General features: G+C 38.2%; 1 protein-coding gene across 2 annotated transcripts; it reads left to right on the forward strand.

Annotated features, from left to right (window-relative positions):
- The first annotated feature begins 2704 nt into the window (after nt 1-2704).
- On the forward strand, nt 2705-21945 carry LOC122833004 (NADPH oxidase 4). 2 transcript variants are annotated; one of them, XM_044120296.1, is made up of 18 exons: nt 2705-2911; nt 3253-3348; nt 6868-6978; nt 7159-7243; nt 9593-9690; nt 10887-10914; nt 11626-11698; nt 12877-12957; nt 14161-14320; nt 15215-15379; nt 15557-15619; nt 16738-16798; nt 17286-17367; nt 18372-18491; nt 18587-18695; nt 18985-19053; nt 21030-21130; nt 21223-21945. In XM_044120296.1, exons 1-18 carry the CDS (start codon nt 2855-2857, stop codon nt 21341-21343), a joined length of 1680 nt encoding a protein of 559 aa, XP_043976231.1. In that variant the 5' UTR covers nt 2705-2854; the 3' UTR covers nt 21344-21945. The 2 variants fall into 2 exon arrangements, with proteins under 2 accessions (XP_043976231.1, XP_043976232.1); XM_044120297.1 differs by lacking the exon at nt 2705-2911 and adding an exon at nt 3065-3124 and having other exon boundaries at nt 21223-21940.
- The last annotated feature ends 10 nt before the right edge of the window (nt 21946-21955 follow it).

The raw sequence follows: 21955 nt of genomic DNA on the forward strand, positions 1-21955 counted from the left end.
TATAATTGTGGGAGCTCAATGGAAAGAGACAAGACAAGAAACATATACACTCTTCACCTAACCTTTCATTGTAATTTGTTGGCAAATTATAATGTATCGCATGTCATTGTGATACAGAAAGGAACAGACAACACTGCAGAGGACAAAGGAAAAAAAAACAAGTTAGGTAAAAATGGGAATATAAGACAATCTCCTTAAGGAAATTCGTACATGCAGTGCTGTAGAAATTACAATGCAATCTTCCTGCTTTCCTTCTTTGTACTTAGATAATTTATTCAATGGGAGAATGAGGAAGAGAGTGAAAATAACTCCATCAGCATCGTGTTGTGGGTCACAAATCATGATCTATTCCTTCATCACAAGCTCACTCCTCTTCCTCTTCACTCTGGCTGTTAATCTTGTCCAAATCCTTGTCCTTGTCATTGTCAGAAATGTAACTGGTTGTTCATTGGTTGATCTAATGCTTCGCTCTTTACCATCTGTGGAGAAACTCTGGATTCACCTGGGAGCGATTTACCAATTCAGGGCAGTTTTGAACAAAAACATTCTGTTGGAAAGGCAAGATGACATATTATTACAACTTGTTTAAGCCTTTTGCATACAAAGAATTACACAACAAAGCTTTATACATTTTGATCAACATGATATATGTAATAGAAAATGCAGTGAACAGCAGAGAATTGTACATAACCTCTTGTATAAACATAGAAAAGCATCTGTAACTTATTCAAAGAAATGAGGAGATGCTTTTGTGATCTGCAGAAGTGACAATGATTTGAATATTGAACGAGTAGTTTTGAGAATTTCAGTTCTGATAAATGTTCCAAAGTGACTGAGGGAAACTGTAATAACTTACCTCCCTCTAGCTGATGGGACTGAAATGAAAAGAACAACTAAAAGACAAAGTTCCAGTAATTTTCTGTCTAATAAAAAATACAAAGCATAAAATAAACATATGAAGGCATCCAGTTGTGTAGCATAAACGTGCAGCTTATGAACACATTTAGTGATATTAGCATCTCACATAAGAGATAAATACATTAAAAACGTCAATACAGAAATGTAAAAACTCTGAGTGTGGTAGGCGTGTCCAGGGTTTGAGATGTCTCTTAGTACGCTCTTGGATCATTTGTCCAGATTCTCTATCCTTGCCAATGGTATCCTTGGTCAATTTTGTTTGACATCAAAATAGACTGAGAGGCTCCCGACTAAAAAAGAAGCTCCTGCTTCTATAATAAAGTCTTCAAGCTCAGTTAGAGTTTAGAAGGTCACATGGACAAATCAAATGTCTGCAGAAGATATAGTTTTATGGTCGGACAGGAAAAAGATTCAGCTGTGTAATATTGCAAGTGCTGTTGGAAAGGCGGTGGAAAAATGAAGATAAAGGATTACCTATATAGGATTATTCAACTTCACCTAACCTATCAGCAGCTAGACGTTTTGACACACCTGTCTTTCCTCACCGGATTGCGATCCTAATCTCATAAACGTTGCTACCTGTCTTCTGTACAGGACGCATGTCTCAAGGACTTTAAGATGGGGAGGAAACATCGTGGTCTATCCTGTTCTAGTCACTTTTTTCTATGATCCATCAGAGCAGGAAGAGTTTGTTCCCTACTCTAAATGGAAGGTTGAATGCATTGAATCACCTCACCCCCACCTCGCCCACCAATAATAAGACAACAAAACAGGCACTTTATTTTATTTTATTTTATTTTTTACATGTTTTTAAATTGCTATATGACTGTGTATATTTTACAAACATAATGCCAGGTTGCTACCTGGAAGCAAATACAACTGAAGTAAACTATAAAAAACAATAAAAAAACATGGCCAAATATCCAGCATGACGTCACTGATAGATACAAAAAGTTTGTTGTTCTTTTTGCAACGAACCAAAACACGTTTCACCAAAAATTAATGGAGGTCGGTGTATAAATTTGAGCCTGTATCTAAAATGTATTACTTGGTCAGCCACTCCTCCCCCTCCAAATGAAGGATTTTAAGAGCCCCAAATCAAGATGGACTTCATGTCCATGATGCATGTTTACATAGCCAAAATTGTAAATAAATAAATAAATAAATAAATATCTTTATTGCGTTCTGGTTTGTGATGCAATAGCAATTGTTATCCATAGTGTTGTCTCTGTGTCTCATCCACTCAGTGCGTTGCTTTTTTAAGTTACCAATAGGCAGGACCGGATTTACCACATAGGTATAATAGGAAACTACCCGGTCCCACCAACCAGTAAGGGGCCCTGGAGGTCCCGAACATGGCCCCTCCATTAATAATGTGTATTTGAAATTAAGTAGGTATATTTAACAATGAAAACATTAACAAAAACGAAACACAATGCACAAGCCACTTCTAACTAAACCTAAAAAAAAGCTTCACTTAGACATATTGGTCTGTGGCTCCCTCTCGTGGCGGAAAGAAGCGGCGAGGAGCAATGAAGCGATGTTTATTGTTCTGCCTGCTGATTAACTTTGTCAGTTTCTGAATTTAGTAATTTGTCATTTTAATTTTCTTATCTTTATTGTTCAGGCTTCTGTACGTCAGTCGTGCAGAGAGATAAACTGAGATTATGATGTAAATACAGAGGCGGTAGTGTGGGGTTTCAGCCGCTGGAAGTTTTTTTTTTTTTTTTTTTTTACAGAGAGGGGGGATGAAAAGTCAAAACGCGTTCAGAGCAGGGAGGGGGAGTACGGTCTGTACGTATCGGAGCAGACACCGGTTAGATAGACACAGACAGAGCTGCAGGGAGGACCGAACTCCGACCTCTTGACCGGACCGGAGCGTTTGTGAAAACCTGGGGCAGCTCCAGCAGGCAGCGGCGGAGACCCTGAAGGCACCATGGCTGTGTCGCTGCGGAGCTGGGTCGCCAACGAGGGAGGGAAGCACTTGGTCCTGGTGGGGGAACCTTTGGGACAAACTTTTAAACAAACCCCCGTTGGTTCATGTCTATTCTTCTGCTTGTCTTTTGACTTACATGGCTGATGTTCACTTTTAGATGCGTTTCATGTTTTTTAAAGAATGCCCAGCTGGTGGACAAACCATAGAGATTGTTGTTAATCACGTGTCCTTTACTTGTCACATAAATTTAGAGCATCAATAAGGCAAAACGTAAGGACGAGTCATTTTTAAGAACCGTTGCCATTTTCATTTTCTTTCTGAAAGTGAATTTAAGATTACTGTAAGTATAAACTCTATGTTAACTGTAATCTATACATTATGTTTCTGTGTGTGCCTAGATGCTGTGGCTGGGCGCAAACGCCTGGTTGTTCCTGAACACTTTCCTGCTGTTCTCAACAGGGCAGCAGTACCACTACCTCTACAAGATGCTCGGGGTGAGAGACGTACTCTTACTGTTATGCCTGTGACATATTGTGGTAGTACAATAGATTTTAGAAGTGATCTTTTTTAAACTTCATCAAATCTTTCAAAAATTCATTCGGCAACCAAAATTATTGTCTTTTTCGCTACAGAAGTTTGCACATTTGTGCTTGTGGCGGACCACTGCAGCTGCCAGAGAGAGCACTGAGAGAGCTTTCATTGAGTAGCAAGATTTTTGAAAGATTTTTGAAACGTGTCATTACAGTTATTTAAACTATGCCCATCTAGCTGAATTATAGAAGTGTGGACTACAACGGAGAAGATGCAAGCATTTAGACTCAGAGATGTGATTTGATGATGTGGTGGCTGCATGAAATACAAAGGCCTTTTGTGGTTGATTTCCTTTTGATATACCGAAATGCTCAATGGTGAGGTGACTTCTGATCTCCATGCTTTCTCTGTGTGCCATTTCGGTTTAATATGATAGATCATCTTTGGCTTGGTTTTCATAAGAGCAACAAAGAATATAGAAAAATAGACCCTTAAAAAGATATTTTAAGAGATCCAGATATAAATTTATGTAAAAAAGATGCTTTTGTCTCCTGGTTTAATTTTGCACAGATGTTCATCTGCCTTTAACTTGTCCACATTTGGTTATTTTACGATCACAAACTCTAATACATTTTATTAGGACCTTTTTTGATAGAAAGAAAATAAATGCTTTTCAGAATTATAAAGCAGGATTACATAATAAAAATATACCCCAAGATTTCAACATCTTGTGTTGTAGAATGGCACAACTGCCAAGCAGCCAAAAATGTGGCTTTCCACCTCAACTGACAAACTGACCAAGGTTTGAACAATATTCAGAGAAGCAGTCAGGACCTCCGTGATTACTCTGGAGGAGTTGCAGTGATTAAAGCTCTGGGGGGGGGGATCTGTTGACAGGACGACAGTTAGTGGTACATTGTAAATCTGTCCTTTGTAAAAACAATGTGAAACTAAAAAGTTATCAAATGGAGACACGGTAAGCATGTGGAAGAATTTGTGGAATTTTATTTGGTATACAGGCAAAATTTTACATTTAGGGAAAAACCAGCACTGTGCATCTCAAAGTGTTGTTAAAACATGCTGTGTGGAACTACTTACTGAGAAATCCTGTATGTACCTAGTGTGACTTTAGTTTGCATCCATTTATTTCTCACAAAATAAGAACTGAATTAACGATTTCATTTTTTACATGTATTTTACATCCAGTAATATTTGCTCTAAGACTGGATCCTATGAAAGGGCAACGTTGCTAACGAGAAACAGTAAAGACACCGTATTTGTAAATGTCAGTTTTCAAACCATCAGAAAGGCGGCAAAGTTGTAGAAAACCTACAGAGAGTAAAGTGCATTTCCTCAGAGCAACAAGAGGCAATGAGAAATGGCAGCAAACAGCATGTGTGAACTATTGCACTGCCTGTACAGTGGGAGGCAAAAGGGGAGAAAAGGGGCAAGTGTGGGCACGCCGCTTGTTCCACCGAATGCCTCAGCGGAGGGCTTAAGTTTATGTCTATCTTTATGTGCACGAGTGCGAATGTTTCCAGAGCAATAATACTTCAAATAGCCTCTTATCTTATTCACCTGCTAGGCAGGACTGTATGGGGTGTCAGAAAGGAGGGTATCAGATCTCCGTCTGGTGGTTTTTGACATCAGCTGCCTTTCTTTAAGAGGCTCTGCAGAGAGATTGTGTGTGTGCATCTGTTTGTGTGTGTGCCTATGAAGTTTTTAAGAATTAAAGGATCAGAATAGAGTTTGCTGAGGTTACCCTTAAGTTATATTTAGGTTCAAGCGTCGCTCTGTTCTCCGCATCATTCTTATATTTCAACACAGACTTCAGTCAGCTGTGCAGACAATTCTGATTCCTCATGTCCGACACGTCCTTTTCCTTACCACCAAACTTAGACTGCAGATTAGAGCTCTGGTTGTGCCTGTTTTTTTTTATTTATTTTTTTTTTTTTAAGCAAATCTCCTTGACTTTGTTGAATGTCTTAGACCAGAACATCTTCACAGGATGGATTCCAGTCTGGCTTTCTTGCTTTCTTTGATCTCCACAGCTTCACCTTGTTCTCCACACACTCTTCAGTAAAGTCAGAGATAACCAGAAGTGGCAGCACCTGCAGAGCTCAAAGCTCCCAACAAATATGCTGAGTTTATGAGATGCTAGAGTGCTCTCAGCGTTTCTGACTTTAATTTGATTACTGAGCTGCAGACGGAGACGTATTCGGTTAGATTATCCGTCTTGCTCACGCATTACTCCAGCTGTGTTTCCCTGCGTCACGTGTTGGTGTTCTGAGATGTTGCACCTCGCTTAACCTCCAAAAAATAGATATGTTACCGTAAAATCTTTATGCTTGGCCCTGCAAAGTTATGTTTACCCCTTGTAATTTATTTGGATTTTTCTTGTGATGCCCAAACACAAAGTAGGGTGCAATTATCAGCTGGAAGAAAAATGTTTTTCTTTGTTCAACATCTTGGCGTGCATTTGCATTGGCAGATGAATTGAAAACAAAATCAAGTTCACCAGGTGCCTTCAGAGCTCAACCTTCTCTTATGTGTAGTTTTATGTCGTTACAAATGCAGCTGTTCTGCGAAGGACAAACACCGTCAGTACAACAAATAGTTGTTTAGAGCAGTTGTACATTATTAAAATGCCAACCCTGGAGCATCTCTCAGAGCACTGCTCAATCTATCATCTAAAAATGGGAGGAGTACGGCGCAATTGTAAATATACTAAGACGTGTCCTACTTAAACTGACAGGCCGAGCACGGGGGGGGCATTTCTCAGAAACTAGTCTGAGTAATGTAATGGTAACTCTGGAGGAGCTGCAGGGGTACACAGCTGTGGGAATCTGATGAAATGACAATTATTAGTTGCATACTCTCTAAACCTGGCCTTCAGCAAAGAGTTGGGGAAAAAAAGCTTATGCGTCTGCAGGGCAACAACCCTAAATGGACAGTTAGAGCAACAGTGGCGTGTCTATTAAGTCAAAGCCTAATTCACAATATGTGTCAAAGTTTGCCAAAATCTTCATAGAATCTATTTTTACAAAGGAAAATAGACAAGCAAAACTGATCTTTGTAAAAGATGATAAGTATTAACTCAGGGAAGGCTAATAGAAATGCACATTGAGTTTTATTTCTTAAAAAACAAAAAAAACAACAAAAAAAACAATGTATATTTGCATCACTACATTGTGTTAGCACACAATTCTAATTTTTGTAATTTCTGTCTTTAAGAGACAAACTTGGACTTGTCACCAAATCCTCCTGACTTGTGTCTCAGTCCTGGAGTTACTGATTTATACCAGCATGGTCTCAGCTGATTCACAACCTAATTATTAGTGGGCTCAGACCTCCGCATTGTGAAAGACAAAAGTGGTTTGCTGTAAACCTCTGTGTTGAAGTCATGCCTCAGGCTCTCAGCTGCCCTTAATTACATAAGCCCTGTTTGTCTGACCGTGATCGCTTGTTTGTGTCTCCCTGAGGTCGGAGTGTGCATCAGTCGAGCATCCGCCTCTGTGCTCAACCTGAACTGCAGTTTGGTGCTGCTGACCATGTGCCGCTCTGTGCTCACCTTCATACGCGGAACGCACGCGGTAAGACTCACGCAGGAGATGAATGATTCCAGACACAAGGGGATCAAATTCAAAACTAAAATTGCATTTGGTTTCTAAAGCACAACAATTTTCCTGGTAAAGATTAGTCCTGGGCCTAGTCGTAGAACAGTCCTGTTTTCTTTCCACAGTGATTTTTGTCTGTATTGCACAATTATGCAGGTATCGAGCAGGAAAACGCGCCGGCTGCTGGACAAGAGTAAGACCTTTCATGTTGCGTGTGGCATCGCTGTCTGCCTCTTCTCAGGTAAAAAGCCCACTTTTAGTCATCCCAGTGAGCTTTCCTTCATTCCTTAATGCATCTCTGTTGCTCTCTTTGTGTATGTAAAGTGTGGATAAATTGATCCATACTGGTTTTGCATTCCTGGGAAACCATCTGGGAGATTATTTCGGCTGTTTCATCAGCCCATGTTTGTATTTTTTCTCTGCTCTTATGGCATCGTGTGAGCCTCAGACAGCTGTGCATTTACCAGGACCCAGGTTTTTCAGACTTCTTCCTCTGACTCATCCATGTTTTGCTGTAGGGTTTTTTTTTTTTTTTGAGGAGCTGGCTGCCATTAATTTATCTAGGTTTTCGGTATAAACAGTGACTAAATGCAGCATTCTGTTTTTAAAGCTGCCTGCTGTGAGGGTTTTCTCTGCTGTCTTGATTTTGTTTAAACATCTGTTGACTGAAGACCCTTTGATTTTGGTAGATCATTGTTATCAAGGAAGCAGAATTCTTCTTGTGGATATGACACAACTCTTCATAATTGTAAGATAATTTATAACTTAATGATAATTGAGTTAATAAAGGCAAAATTTCTACTCTGGCGTTGAATAATAGCTGCTTACATTGTTAGATTAAAAACATAAACATGGCATAAGGAACTAAAACCATGTCAAAAAACATTTTAATAGTGAAATGGACATAATTACTCAGAGGTGAACACACTTCATTCTCGCCTCCAACATGATGTATTGCACTTCCCTGAAAGCGGGTGATTCATGTGAGAAATATTTTAATTAGAATCAGACCTTATGCTCCAAGATGTTGCCTCTGGAGTGTTTTGCATATCCCCGTCCTTTGCAGATGCAGTCTGATTGGTAAAGGAGGCAGATCTTTTAAACCCATTCACCCACTTTGTAGGCTTTATGTTGGAGTTGTGAAGTCGAAAAGTTACGTGTGGATTGTACATTCTTCATGCTTACTCGAGCTTAAATCGATTTCGGCAAGCGGCTGGGTGGAGTGACCTGCCGTCACCAAACTGGAAGTAAACATGGGGAGCTTGATTTATGAAGGAGAGCAGTTTATAGGGTTCAACCCAAAGCTGACACAGTTCTTTGGAGTCATAGTGAAAAGTGCAGCAAATTTGACTAAATTTAGACTAAATTTAGAAAGATGCTCTTCCTCAAAGATGTAGTATGTAACTGTTAAAAAATATTTTTGACATATTTCTTAAAATTGTCATTATGTCACGACAGTATGAGACAAAAAAAGCTCCTCTGTCCTCTCAAAGTGCTTCCAGTGCTATCAACCAATCAGAACCAGGAGGAGGGTCTTAGTTCTGTCAAACATTCTCATATACGTGCTACTCCACCTCTTTCCCTCTTGCTCTCTGCCAACCTTTCCGACAGTAGAGCTTAACATGAATAGTCAGACTAGTTAGCATGATGGTGGATAAACGGTTTTGCTGTAATGGTGGGTTGTTTCTGCACCAGTTGCACATTTAGCAGCTGGTACACAAGGTTGATTGACAACCTGAAATATTAATCCCTCAGTGAGAAGCAGAGCTGTACAATATATCAAGTTAACAAAATAATATATTTAGTCTGTTGGTTGGAGTCCTATATATTTTTTAGTGGTGGCTGATGCAAAAGCTCACAAAGAGTGCTGAGGACAAGAAAGTAAAGAAAGAAAAGAGCCACAGAAATACTGGTAATTAAGATTTGACATCATCGTGGAAGTATTCAGCAATAGGATCACAATTACACGTTTCCTGCTATCATGCAGCCCAAACTTGAAGTCAGTAAATGTCTCACACGAGCTGTGCAGTACTGAATGTTTCTGTCTGGATAATTGACCTTTGACCTCCAGCTAACAATTGATGCTTCAAAAAAGTGAATTTGTTTTCTCTTTTCTTTTTTCTTTTTTTCTGTTACATCATCTGTAAGCTTTTCCCTCAATCAGAACCATACACCTCTTCACTTCACTTCATTATAATAACACACACATTCACATAAGCTCTGTATTCTCAGTTGACAAATGACACTGTGGACAGAGAATCAGCAGGATGGAGGAGAGACGAACTGTGAGAACAGACAGACAGAGGGGGTGGATGGCAGTGGGAGTGGGAGAGGATATAGGGGAGAGGAAAAGGGCCCTTGTGTGTCATGACTACAGTCTCTAATTCCATCAGCTGTTCAATGGCTGCGTACTTAGCCTGTGATGTCAGGAAGAAGTGTGTGTTTAAGCTGCTCTGCCTTTTTTGCTGAATGGACCTCTAGCATTTCCTTTGATTGAATTTTGAAGAAGGGAAAAAAATCCTACATATGCAACTTGGTCCTATCACTAAAATATGTTTTATTTTTTTTAATAATTTCTCTTCATCTGCAGTTGTGCATGTTTCGGCCCACATGGTAAATGTGGTCAACTTCAGTTCGAGGTACTCAGATGACTTTCCTGCTCTCAACTTGGCTCGCTACAGAGGAGAGGTAGAGTTACTCAAATGTGTAGATGCTGCAATAGGACATTTGTTAAGCAGTTAGCAAACACTATTTTTTACATGCTGATATCAATTCCTGGGTGATGTCAATTTTTCTTTTACGGGCTGTAGGTAAAATCAAAATATATTTTATTCTATCTTCTACATATATAGTCCGAACAATAAATTCATTTACCAAAATGTAGTGTGTGGTTTATATCAGAACACATCAGAGTGTTTTCTACGTCATCATTTGAAAATAGATAACAGCTGTGTCCAACTCAGTCTTTTGGGGAAAAAAAAAAATCCCTCTAATTTGCTGTGATGTGAGATAGTTAAAGATTTTACTGCCAATACTTTTCATAACGACTAAAAAAAAACTTCTGGTTTCTGAACATTTTTCCCTCTGGAAACGTAACTTTTCCACTTCCGCCGTTTTTCTGTGTTTCCCTCATGAGGTGGGAAAGCTGGGGCCAATCAGGTAGATTACACTCCTGTCACAGATTAGATTCTTTTGCTGCTGCGATCTGGAGGCAAAATCTTCTAGCTGCAATTTTTGGGCTAGACAAAGGAGGTTAATAGACTTTTAACCTCCTTTGACAGATTTGGCCCTAGTTCGAGCACTGGAAATATTAGAGGGAGAAAAATTACTCCCTAAAAAATTGCTAGTCTAGTGTAAATCATACAATTTACTCATCATGCATCTCCACTTACATGCGTTGCAGCATTAAATCTGAAAACAGATGTGCCTCAGCATGATATTTACATATGTGATCAATGAATCAAGATAATGCTACGCAACTTTTTACCCTGTTTAAGGGTGGTAAATCGCATGAAAAATAATAATGAATAATATAAAAAAATATTATTTGTAATAATTAGGTAATGAATATTTCCAAGTAAATTTAAATTTAAATTGGTGAGTTAAAGCCTCATCCTCTATTTAAATCTAATTTACTTACTACATGTTTGTCAAAGTTTGTCAAAATGTTTTTATTGTTTAACTTGAAGTCTACCTAGTTTAACTTGCACACAGAGAAAGAAATCTAACTCTGACATTGATTTCTGGAATAAAGTCTGCAGACTGTTTTCTCCTCAAAGTGCTGATGTTGCTCTGTTGTAATTCAAGGTGGCTAGCACAAGCAATAATGTAGATAACAGAATGATGAAGAGTACAGACCTCTTTCTTTTTTGTTTTATTCCCAGGACCCCAAGTGGATCATTTTAACAACAGGTAAGAAGAACAGCTCTTTCTTTTAAAGTTTGCTACCCAATGTCAAGGTGCTTTTGTCTCTCTCTTCTACTTTCTGTGTTTCTCTTTTATTCTTATGTAGTTTTATTATATAATTTTACCATGTTCTTGGGTAACCTTATGTGCAGCACAATTCAAATGACACCCTTGCCAGAGGAAATAAAATATTTCTTCTATAAAATGTCTTATACATTCCTCTTGCTCTGACTTTAGTTGCTCAGTAAGTGTTAGCTTTGCCAAAACAGACAGAATGGCTTCGTTCATTCGCTGCCATTGCCAAACTACAACCAAAGGTCAATGTCAAGATTACTTCTGGTTAAAATAAATGAGTCTGTAAAATTAAAAGGCTAATTGAAACCTTAAACTGTAAGGGGTATGAATAGTTTTGTACCTGAGAATTTTAAATTGGAGAATCAAGGCTAAAAACTTTAGGGTTCAAATAAGACTTTGGCTAATAAAACTTAATGTTGTTGGGAGACTTAATGTGAAAGTCTGCGATAGAAATATCAACAGGATATCCTTAATGCAACTGAATAAAACTGTTACGCTACCATCACATTTAGATTCATGTTAGCAATCAGATAATTGTTTACTTTAGCTAGCCAAAGCAAACAAGACGATTCTTGTTACAGATGGCAGGATGTTAACGTTGTTTGTTTTGTCTCCTCTTTATAACATGATGGTTCTATTCAGTCCCGGGCATCACCGGTGTCCTGCTGGTCCTTATCCTGCTTCTGATGCTCATATCCTCCTCCTACTGCGTTCGGTATGCTGAACTAAATCATAATTTCTGTAATTATCAGAGATGATTCTTGCGTACCAAAAGAAGAGGAGTGCAAGTTTTTTGAAAATTCAAAATGCAAACAAACAGCCTATTTACCGTAATTATGTCTGGGTCAAATTATTAGGGATACAATGATCAGAGAATTTTATGAAAGTTTCTGATTTAACAACTACACCCAACATCAGCAGGTCAAACCAAGTTAAAGTGAAAATGTTCCTATCAGTCAGACAGAACACTGTGTTACCAACGATGAGGCCAGACAAAAATAAGATGATCAGATTCTGAAGATCTGATGATTTCTCGATGCACCTCTAAAAGTGCAAATCAGTTTTATTTTGTCTGAATGTTAATTATGTCTGCTGGACAAGCTGACATGCTAATGGACCCCACTGCCCTGTCATTACTCAGGTCACTGTGGGTCATCCTGTTTGTGTGAGGAGGACACAGTGTGAATGTGTGTTTGTGGAGCTTCCTGCACATTTCAGTAAGTGGATAGACAATAAGGGACTTTTCCAGACTATGCAAGGCTGTAGATAAGAGTCTGACAAAAAGGTTGGAGTGTTGGGGTGATGACTGCTGCACACTGAAGAGAGTGTTGTGATAAGGATTTATTTTTGCATTTTGTAGTATTAAAAACCATATGTGTTTATAAATGGCTTTACATTAAGATGCTCTTCAGTATAAAATCTCAAGGTTGTGGGTTAAAACCCCCAGATTTATATTTATCTTTTAAGTCAGATTCTTTTGAACATTTTTGCTTTATACTTTAGACTTTAGGGCAATCTCCTTTTGTGAGACAGAACAGTCTGACATAAAACACACTTGGAAAAACTTTTAACTTATTTACAGACATCTGCTTGATTTGAAAAAGCTCTTCTTTTTCTTGTGGAAAGCATCACAGTTGATCTGAATTTTTGTAAATTGTTTCAGTAATAGTCAAATTCAACCAGTGCATTTCTTAAACCCTGGTAAAAAAAAAAAAGAAATATATAGAAGGATTCACTTATTTTAAGTAAAATGTTCATATTTTGAGTAAGAACTTTCATTCCTGAACAGGTTTAGTTAAATCTGTATTTTTTTAGTACAACACCAATAAATCAGAGAATGCTCAGGTAAAAATTTTGGTTTTTGTTGTTACCTTGCCTTTTTGGTTATTTCAGGACGTCCAACTATGAGATCTTCTGGTACACACACAACCTCTTCATCATCTTCTACATCATTCTGATGATGCACATGGTCGGGTAAGCAGCACTGAAAGAATGAGAGTTTCTGTTTCTGTTCTCTTATTATTTGAGTTTTTTTCTGGTCTAGAAGACAAAAATGTCAACAAATATTTTTTGACACCTGTAACAGTTTAAACCTGACAGTCATGTTATAGTTTTCGTCTCTTTTTATTTGAATTCTGTTGTTATTATGATTTTTTCTGAATAAGAGTCATTTTTGAAGGTTGTTTTTTTTAACGTTTCCATGATATCCAGACTATACTTTTTGAATTTTGTGCCTTGTCTTTGTTCTTTTGATAATTTTCTAACACATTTCAGGAGTCAATATTTGTTCTTAATTTCTCATTCATTGTATCTTGCAAAAGTATTCATACCACCTTCACTTTTGAAATTATTCTATGTTATCAACGCAAACCTAAAGTATTTACTATAAATATCAACACCTGGCATACAGTTGTATTCACTCCCACTTTACTCTGGCAGTCATAAATAAAAACCTATGCAGTCACAATGCAGAAAAGTAAACTTGTGCTTAATTTAATGTCATTATAAATCCAGCAGTCCTGTGAAGGCTTTTAGAGGATTGTTAGAGAACAAGAGTGAACAAACAACATCACAAAGATCAAGAAACACAGCAAACAGGTCAGAAGTAAGGTTTTGGGGAAGTCTAATGGAGAGATAAAACAATATCCCTTTGAATATTTCACAGAGCACCGTTCAATTCATCACCTGAACAGTGAAATGGCACAACTATAAGCCTGCTAAGACACGGCTGTCCATCAGACAAGCTGGGGGAATTTGTTGTGTCAGGGAAACACTTAAAATGTGTGAACCACTGATTTAGATAAAGAACCTATTCCAGTTTCAGAATGGCCCAGTTAAAGTTCAAACCTGTCTAGTAGAGACATATCCCATCATGCAACTTTAACTGAAATGGCTCTACAAATTATACAGTAGGAGACTGAATATGTAGGCACATTACAATTTTCATATCACATATTATTTCTCCATCATATTTATGTGCTACTTTTTATTGGTCTCTCACAATTGTAGTTTATAGCAAATTGTGAAAATAGAGTTAATGTTATAATATATTTCTAATTTAGAAGAGCTATGAATCCTTTAGGAGGGCGCTGTCTGTGTTTTTCCCCTCTGTTATGTAGCGTCTTTTTTGTCTTAGTGAACCAAATATCACCTCTGCTCTTCTCTGCATCACACCAGTGGAGTTCTGAAGTATCAGACCAACATCGAGGCCCACCCACCTGGCTGCCTCAGGCCCAATCAGAGCAGCACAGAGCAACATGTCGATGATCTGGAACAGTTAGAAGATGATGATAGCAGATGTAAAGAGGATGCTCATTTTGAGCCTCATTACCCCCAGGTCTGTGCGAGTCTGTGTGTGTGAATACTTGAGAGCTCTGCATGCGTTCTGAGAGTTGGAGGGAGCTGGTCCCATTTATTAGAGGTGTGAGGGGGCAGGGAGGAGCTCTGTACATCAACGCCTGTTTGTGTGTGTGATTATGTGTTTGCCTGTGGTTGCTAGGCAACGTACTGGTGCCATAAAATCCCCTGTAAAGTTGAATGAACTCCCCTGGCTTTACTTAAGCTGTGAGCAATTACTATGTTAGGTAACTCGACAGAGAAGCACTTTGTACGGTACTTAGTTATTTCATCCACCTTGTTTGAAACTATAATGTCTACCTGTAACGAGGACAAACTACTTAAAACAACAGGGACAGAAATAAAGGAAACAAATTGTTGAAGTTCATTAAATAGGATGCAAATGTAGTCACGATGAAGGTTACTTATCAATATTTCATGCCTGCCATTTAGTCATTTATGGGTGAAAACATACTATTAGCAATATTTTGAAGTTTAATTTGAATTTTGTAGGTAGTCTCAAAACTCTTCTCACTTGGTATTTTATGACCAAAATTCTGCTTAATACATCGACTGGGATCCCCCTTTTTAAGTTTTTATAAGTTTGGTTTGGAAATAACACTGTCCGGCTCAACTTTTAGTGGTGAGCTAAAAGTGAGTGTGTAGGGTGCAGGGAAGATACTTATAGCTGCTAGCTACTCTAGAAAATCCTGTTTTAGGGAATTCAAAATATCCATCCCCCATCTGTTATTGGGGCTATGTATCATAATAAGTATGTGGCAGAAAGAAAGAAAGTGAGAAAGAAAATGTTTACTACAAGTTTAGTTTCATTTCTTAATAATGTTGTACTTGCCTGCAGTAAAGGGTCATGATATGTGTGTGTTTTTGTGTATAGACTTGGCTCTGGGTGTCTGGTCCCCTCTGTCTCTACTGCGTCGAGCGTTTATACCGCTGCATCCGAAGTAGTGCCCCTGTTACTATAGTGACCGTAATCAGGCATCCTTGCGATGTGATAGAATTGCGCATGCTGAAGAAGGACTTCAAAGCTCGACCAGGACAGGTGAGGCTGGATGTTTACTTTTATTGCTCCTCAGATATATTTCCATTTGATTCATTCAGTCATTTCTCTTAATTATTACTGTGACATATTTTAATGTATTGCCTCTGCATCTCCCATCTTGATCTTAAATATCTCCAGCTCTCTCTTTGTTATATCTTTATCCAAATTTTTTTCCAGTACATTGTTCTTAACTGTCCAAGTGTATCTTCATTTGAGAACCACCCCTTCACACTGACAAAGGTAAGACCAACTAACCCTGATGCATTCCTCCCTCGTGACAGCAGCCCACAGACACGTCTGCATAGATCTTGTTTTCACAGGTACCTAATCTTTCCGTTTCTTCACAAAGAACAGGCGTTTTGGTCTCAGCCATAGTCCCGCCCTCCTTATCGAGCTGTGACTCTCAACTGGGAGCAGGGTTCCTCAGGAATATTATGTTTCACTCTGTTGATATTTAAGATTTGCTCTGAATTGCAAGAAAAACACAATATAAGTGCAGGATAAAGACATAGCTTCATGCTTATGCACACACTGATACAAACACACTGGGAGACTGATGGTTTCTGTGTTTACACTCAAAGGGCTTAGCAAAAGTATCCATTCCCTTTGAACCTTTTCACACTGTGTCACTTTATAACCATAAACCTCCACATATCTTACTGAGATTTTGATAAAATAGAGCAAATAGACCAGATTGTTCAAACCACCTTCTCAAAATTAAAGTATGGTACAGCTGCAAACATGCCAAAACAGAGCCAGACAAGGTGGTGAAGAGGTCCAGAGTTCATAGAAACAATAGAGGAAGAGCTGAAATGAAATGGTTCAGGTCAAAGTTTCATGTGTTTGAATCAAAGTTTAGATCTAAATCAAATTAAGATTTGGTGACAAAGATTGAAACTGGCTGAGTTGGAACGATTTTGCTGAAAAGATTTGACAAATATTTTGATGTTTAGATGTGACGATTGTAACATACCACATAAAATCCCACCAAAATACGTAGTAGATTTTATAAAATGACAAAATGTGGAAAGGCTTGGTGAATATGAATATCTGTATTGGTGCGGCAGAGTGTTTGGTGTTTGAGCAGGGGGGTTAGAGACTCCCTCTGACAGAGAGCAGACGGACCCCTGAGGCTGGTAATGCTGTCTGCCAACAATAGGGCTGCGAGTGCGCGCTCATGTGCATTGTTAAATTTAATGAAAAGAGTTGCAGCTCTGCACTGCATGCCTTTTTCTGGACTGTGTGCAGATTTAAATCTCACATATCAGCTGTATATTTTTTTGTGTGTGCTGTCTTGTACTTCACAGTATCTGACAGTGTGTGATTGTGACTGTAACTTCCTTTTTAACTCCTTACAGTGTCCCACAGTGAACAAGGAAACTTTCGGCATCCATCTGCGAGTCGTGGGAGACTGGACTGGTACTATCTAACAGTAACACACACACACACACACACACGCACACACACGCACGCACACACACACACACAGACAGGATGGAGCTTAGTTTGTGTTACCCCCACTGATTCCCACTTTTCTCTAGGGAGGATGCATTTCTGAGAAATGGCCTTTTATGTGCATGCGTGTGCACATGTTGGAACCTTAGTTTGCCTCAGCCATGTTTTCTAGCAGGTTTTATTGCCCTGCTAGAAACCTTGATTAGGGACATAGTCACAAAACCTCACAATTAAAAGTTACAGGGATTCGTATTTTATTCTTGAGACGAAATTTCAAAATGGGTCACTTGCTACTGTTCACAGCCAGGCCCACATCCTTCCAGAAGACAGGAAGTGAAGCTGCTTTGTTTGTGTTGGCCCCTTAATATGCCTTGACGACGTGCTGTAAAGAAAGTGGAGAGCAATAAATTGGGATGTGTTGAAAACGCAGCCTCTCCTTTCACCTCCTCAGAGCGCTTCACTCAGCGGCTACTGCCCCAGTCAAGGATGGACTTGGAGATTCTTCCCATGGTCCAACAGAGAACGTACCCCAAGTAGGTTTCTTTGAGTGTCAGTGGCTGAGAGAATGAAATGTGGTTGGCCAGTCATCCTAATGTTTCTAATTGTTTGTTGGTGTCTAGTTAAAGAGTCAGATGAGATCTCAGAAGTGTGAGGAAAGAAATGGGGTTTGGGGGGGACAGTGACACCCAATCAAAGCTAAGCAGCAGCATATAAACTCCTAACTCTTCTCTCGGTATTAAACATAACATACAGTGGCCTTTCAGGAAGAGCTGAATGAAGAGATTAACTCCTTAACTTTAACGTTTCTGTATTTCACTTCACTAATGATCAAAAAATAAGTGTTGAAAGTTTATATGTATATACAGTAGAAGTGTGTGTGGTAGGGGGGCTTGTATGTGATACATTATGAAAATTATTTTCCTAAGAATTTTCCTAAGAATATGCCAATATGTTAACTAGCTAGAAGAGCAACAAAAAGCGTAACCTATCCTGTTGCTGTAGTTCATCACATAAATCAGCAAAATGTTATGTTTTGTTTTGAAATGTAATTTGTGTCAGCATGAAATGATCCATTATTTGTTCCTCATTCTGTCCAGTCATGACATTTATTCGTATGAACAGCAAATTGACAGACAAATAGAGACACATAGCGGCACACAATGAGATGATTGTACAAATGGTTTAATTGTACATGCCTCTAGTGGTGTTTGTTGGTTCAGTTGGGATAGTATGTGCAAGATGTGCAGAGGTTGTAGTCCTTGTCTTTGGTTTGATTTAAGGTGTAGGCAATTTGCTGGCCTGCCCACTCTGTTTGAATTATGTATTCCTATAAATAAGAGCAATCGAAAATGTATGAAAATGTAGCAAAAGTCAGAAGAAAGACTTTAAAGATTCTTAAAAAAATGACACCTTTCAAAGATTTTGAGAAACTCTGGCTTCTTAGACGGAAAATAAAAAGCTATTAAAACATTTCCTTTGCCATATATTAGTGAATATTCTTCGCTGACTTTGTATTTCTGTCCATGTTTATGATTAGGCTTTACATTGACGGTCCATTTGGAAGTCCATCTGAGGAGGTCTTCAACTACGATGTCAGCCTTTGTGTTGCTGGTGGAATTGGTGTCACACCTTTTGCGTGTGTACTGCATGCTCTACTGTGAGTTGTTGGGGTAAAAAAAAAATCTGATGCAAACATCAAATGTTCACAAGTGTTAATGTGTCCATCTTTCTTGCTCTGGGGGGTCCACCCAGTGATGGCTGGAGGGGCTTCAGGTTACAGAGGCTGTACTTTGTGTGGGTCTGCAGGGAGCTTCAGTCATTCTACTGGTTTGCAGAGCTGCTATGTGCCCTCCATCAAAAGGTCAGGGCCAACTCTCTTTTCCTGTTTTTTTTAAATGCAGCTGCATCATAATTTAATTAATTTAACTTCAATAGTTGTAGAAAGCAGAGGACGATCTGGATTAATATGATTAATAATAACAAAATGTTGTGGTGAGTGTGAATCCCAAGATCTTGTCACAATAAAACCACAATTAATGCAACAATATTAAAGCACTGACGGATATTTCTCAGGCGGCATGTAATAATGAAAGTGTACTAGTGAGTATTATGTTTCATTCAGTGTTTGCCCGTGTTTGTTTGTTAACCAGCTTTGGGAGGAGAACAGACCAGACTACTTTAATCTGAAACTGTATGTCAGTCAGGTGGAAAACCTTCAGGTAAGCATAACACACTGTTGCACACTTTACTTTTAAGATAATAACATAATCTAAGAGTTTTTGGTGGACTCTTTTATTTATTTTTGTTCTTAAAATGTGCAATTTTGAGATTGCCCACCAGAGGGCAGTGGAGCACAGAAAAACAAGTTGCAGCAAAACTCCAAACTTCTTTCACTCAAACTATGAGTTAATCTTTTTTTCTCTAATGAAATATAAATAAATCAGTTTTTTATGACTGATAAATAATCAATTTTACTCTTGCTGTTAATGTTTCGGTTTAAAAAGATCACATGCTGTGTTAAAAATCCCTGTCAATGACATTACAAATTGTTAACTAGAGCTAAATTAGCTTTTTCATCAGCTAACTTGAACAGAATCAACATCCTTCACACGAGTAAAGTTAGTGAGTAAAACTGAGGAAGCTTAAAATTAAAAAAAATAATAATAATAAAATTAAAGTAATAATATAAAATTACTAAATTTATTTTCAAAAATTAAACTTAAATTTTTATTTTCGAAGTTTTACAATTGTGGTGTAGTTGTAAAAGAATATTAGTTGCGTCCACCAGCGCTTCTCATCACGTCTCTTTTTTTCTTCCTGCCACTCAAAATTCTCCGTATATAGAAGCGGGAGAAACAGCGACCCCGAATTGCCTCTGGTGGCCAAACAGTGCATTACATCCCGTAGGTGACCGGGGTCCAATTCACCGATGGGAAGACGTCAATCTTTTTTTTTTTTTTTTTCCCCCCCACAATGACCTGTTTCAATGGTCAAGTGAGTTTAAAAGAAACCCTCTCAGTACTTACCAGATACAAATAGTTACTAAATGAAAGGTTAAGTACAGCTTAGTTTTCAACAAAATCATTATTCTAGTCCTTCTGGAATATATGTGTTGAAGCTTTGAGAAGCAACTTTATGTTTATTTTATTTATCTGCAGCTTTTTCTTAGAGATGGCAGTATGAAGACAGAAAATCAGATAATACTTTTGTTTGCAACATTACACCATGTTGACACAGAGCTCTTGACCTGTAACAGGGGGTGTATGTGACCCTTCTCGAGGTCGGGTTGCAAAGGGAAGAAAAAAGGCACTGCAGGGCTGAGGACAAAGACAATTGGCCCAAAGCTTTATCTTGTGCTAATGAATTCAAGCTGAGTTACACAGCGGTGGGTTTCAGCTCCTCTAATTGGCCACAGTCAATGTACATAACATACAAAGACTAAGACATACTTTGGCAAATGTTAGGATTCATTTGTTAGTGTAATAGAAGCCATTGTTTTGACAGATTGGTCTTTTTAGAGCTTAACTTCACAATGAAACTTTAAAGAATAATTTTTCAAAAAATGGTCCAGGTGTTTGTGCTTTTTAAGACTGCAAATATTTATGTTTGTTCGCTATAAATGATAGATTCACCAAATGTTAAAGGTTGAACAAAAATAACACACACAAGAGGGTGCTGGGACCTTTGGAGAACAGTTATAAATACTTGAATACAGTGGTGTGCAAACCAATTATACATGCAATATTTTGTCCAAACAAAGTAGAAAAGAATAACAGGAAGTGTCAAAAACGGTCATATTACAGTTTTTGAACTGCAATTCGGTCCTACACATAGTAGGACAATAGTCTCTTACCAAAGAATTTCATCTTCCCATAAGCTGAGCAGTTTCAATCTCAGTGACGAAGCTTCTCAAAAGCATGGTGTTGCCTTCATAATGTTTTACTGTGTGGGGGATATGTTTAAGGTTAGGAAGAGGGTGATAGTTTTACATTTAAAACATTTTAAAATAAATGTTTTAAATGTAGATCATTAAGTTCTGGCCTGAGCACTATCTTCCACGTGTTTGTTCTTTGTTTTCTAAATGGATTGTTTTAAACTGCAAGTTTAACTCCTTGTATCTTTCTTCCAGTAATATTTGTGAAGCACCTCGACAAGAAAAATCTGTTCTATTTGTCTTGCTTAAATTTTTTTTCAGAGCATTTCTGAAGAACAATTTCGCCCGCTTTCTTCGAGGATGCTGGTTGGTCGACCCAGGTGGAAGCACATTCTTGATGAGATTGGAAAAAGCAACAAACAGTGAGTATAGAAGCAACTTTTGCAGAAGAGATGACTTGTTGTCCTAAAAAAGTGACAAAGTTCAACCTTCAAGCCTTTTTCTTTGGCTCCAGCAAGCGAGTTGGGGTTTTCTGTTGTGGACCAAAAGGCATCTCCAGGACTCTCCACAGGCTCTGCAACTCATCCCGATCACGTGGGACAACATTTGAATTCAACAAGGAGTCATTCAGTTGATGGAACATCTTGACTGGTTGGACTTAAGCTTTTAATCTGAACTACATTTCTCAATACCATTGGAACCTGTTCTTGTCAGGAGTCATTTGGCATTAAGGAAACGTCTGAAACACTCCCAAGATAAAGATCTGCCTGACCTCCAGCTAAACACTTGGTGTCTGCCTCAGCTTCAGCATGTGATCAGTTCAATATGAATCAAAAGCCTCATTCTAAGATTGTCCGCTTTTAATCTGGTGTTTCTCTCAGCCTGTGACACAACGCCCTGTTGGAGCTCTGGTTTTAGCTGCAGCTAAAGAGTACATTTATTTTGTAATGAGAATTTCTCTTAGTCTCTCAAAACATTCACAATTCATGAAATATATGTAAAATAAAAACTTAATTTCCACACTGATATAACTTCTATTTTCAAGAATAATGCAAAGTACGGAATGAGAGATTTTTTTATTTTTTATTTATTGTAGTTTTAATAAATGCATTAGATATTGTTATGTAACTTGAGACCACAGTTTGAGAAAGTTCCTTTTGGAATAACACCTACTGATGACTGTGAATTTGTCATCTTATATGCAAAACCAAATTAAAATAAATTGATCATGAAACACATGTGTGTTT

Source organism: Gambusia affinis, linkage group LG06, assembly GCF_019740435.1.
Source record: "Gambusia affinis linkage group LG06, SWU_Gaff_1.0, whole genome shotgun sequence".
Lineage (NCBI taxonomy): Eukaryota > Metazoa > Chordata > Actinopteri > Cyprinodontiformes > Poeciliidae > Gambusia > Gambusia affinis.

Excerpts from the sequence above, each read along its gene's own strand:
- LOC122833004 (XM_044120296.1), top strand. The coding sequence starts at position 2,855 with ATGGCTGTGTCGCTGCGGAGCTGGGTCGCCAACGAGGGAGGGAAGCAC. Across the intron at positions 12,958-14,160 it reads CTGATGATGCACATGGTCGG|TGGAGTTCTGAAGTATCAGA; the intron begins GTAAGCAGCACT and ends GCATCACACCAG. Across the intron at positions 18,492-18,586 it reads TGTGTACTGCATGCTCTACT|TGATGGCTGGAGGGGCTTCA; the intron begins GTGAGTTGTTGG and ends GGGTCCACCCAG.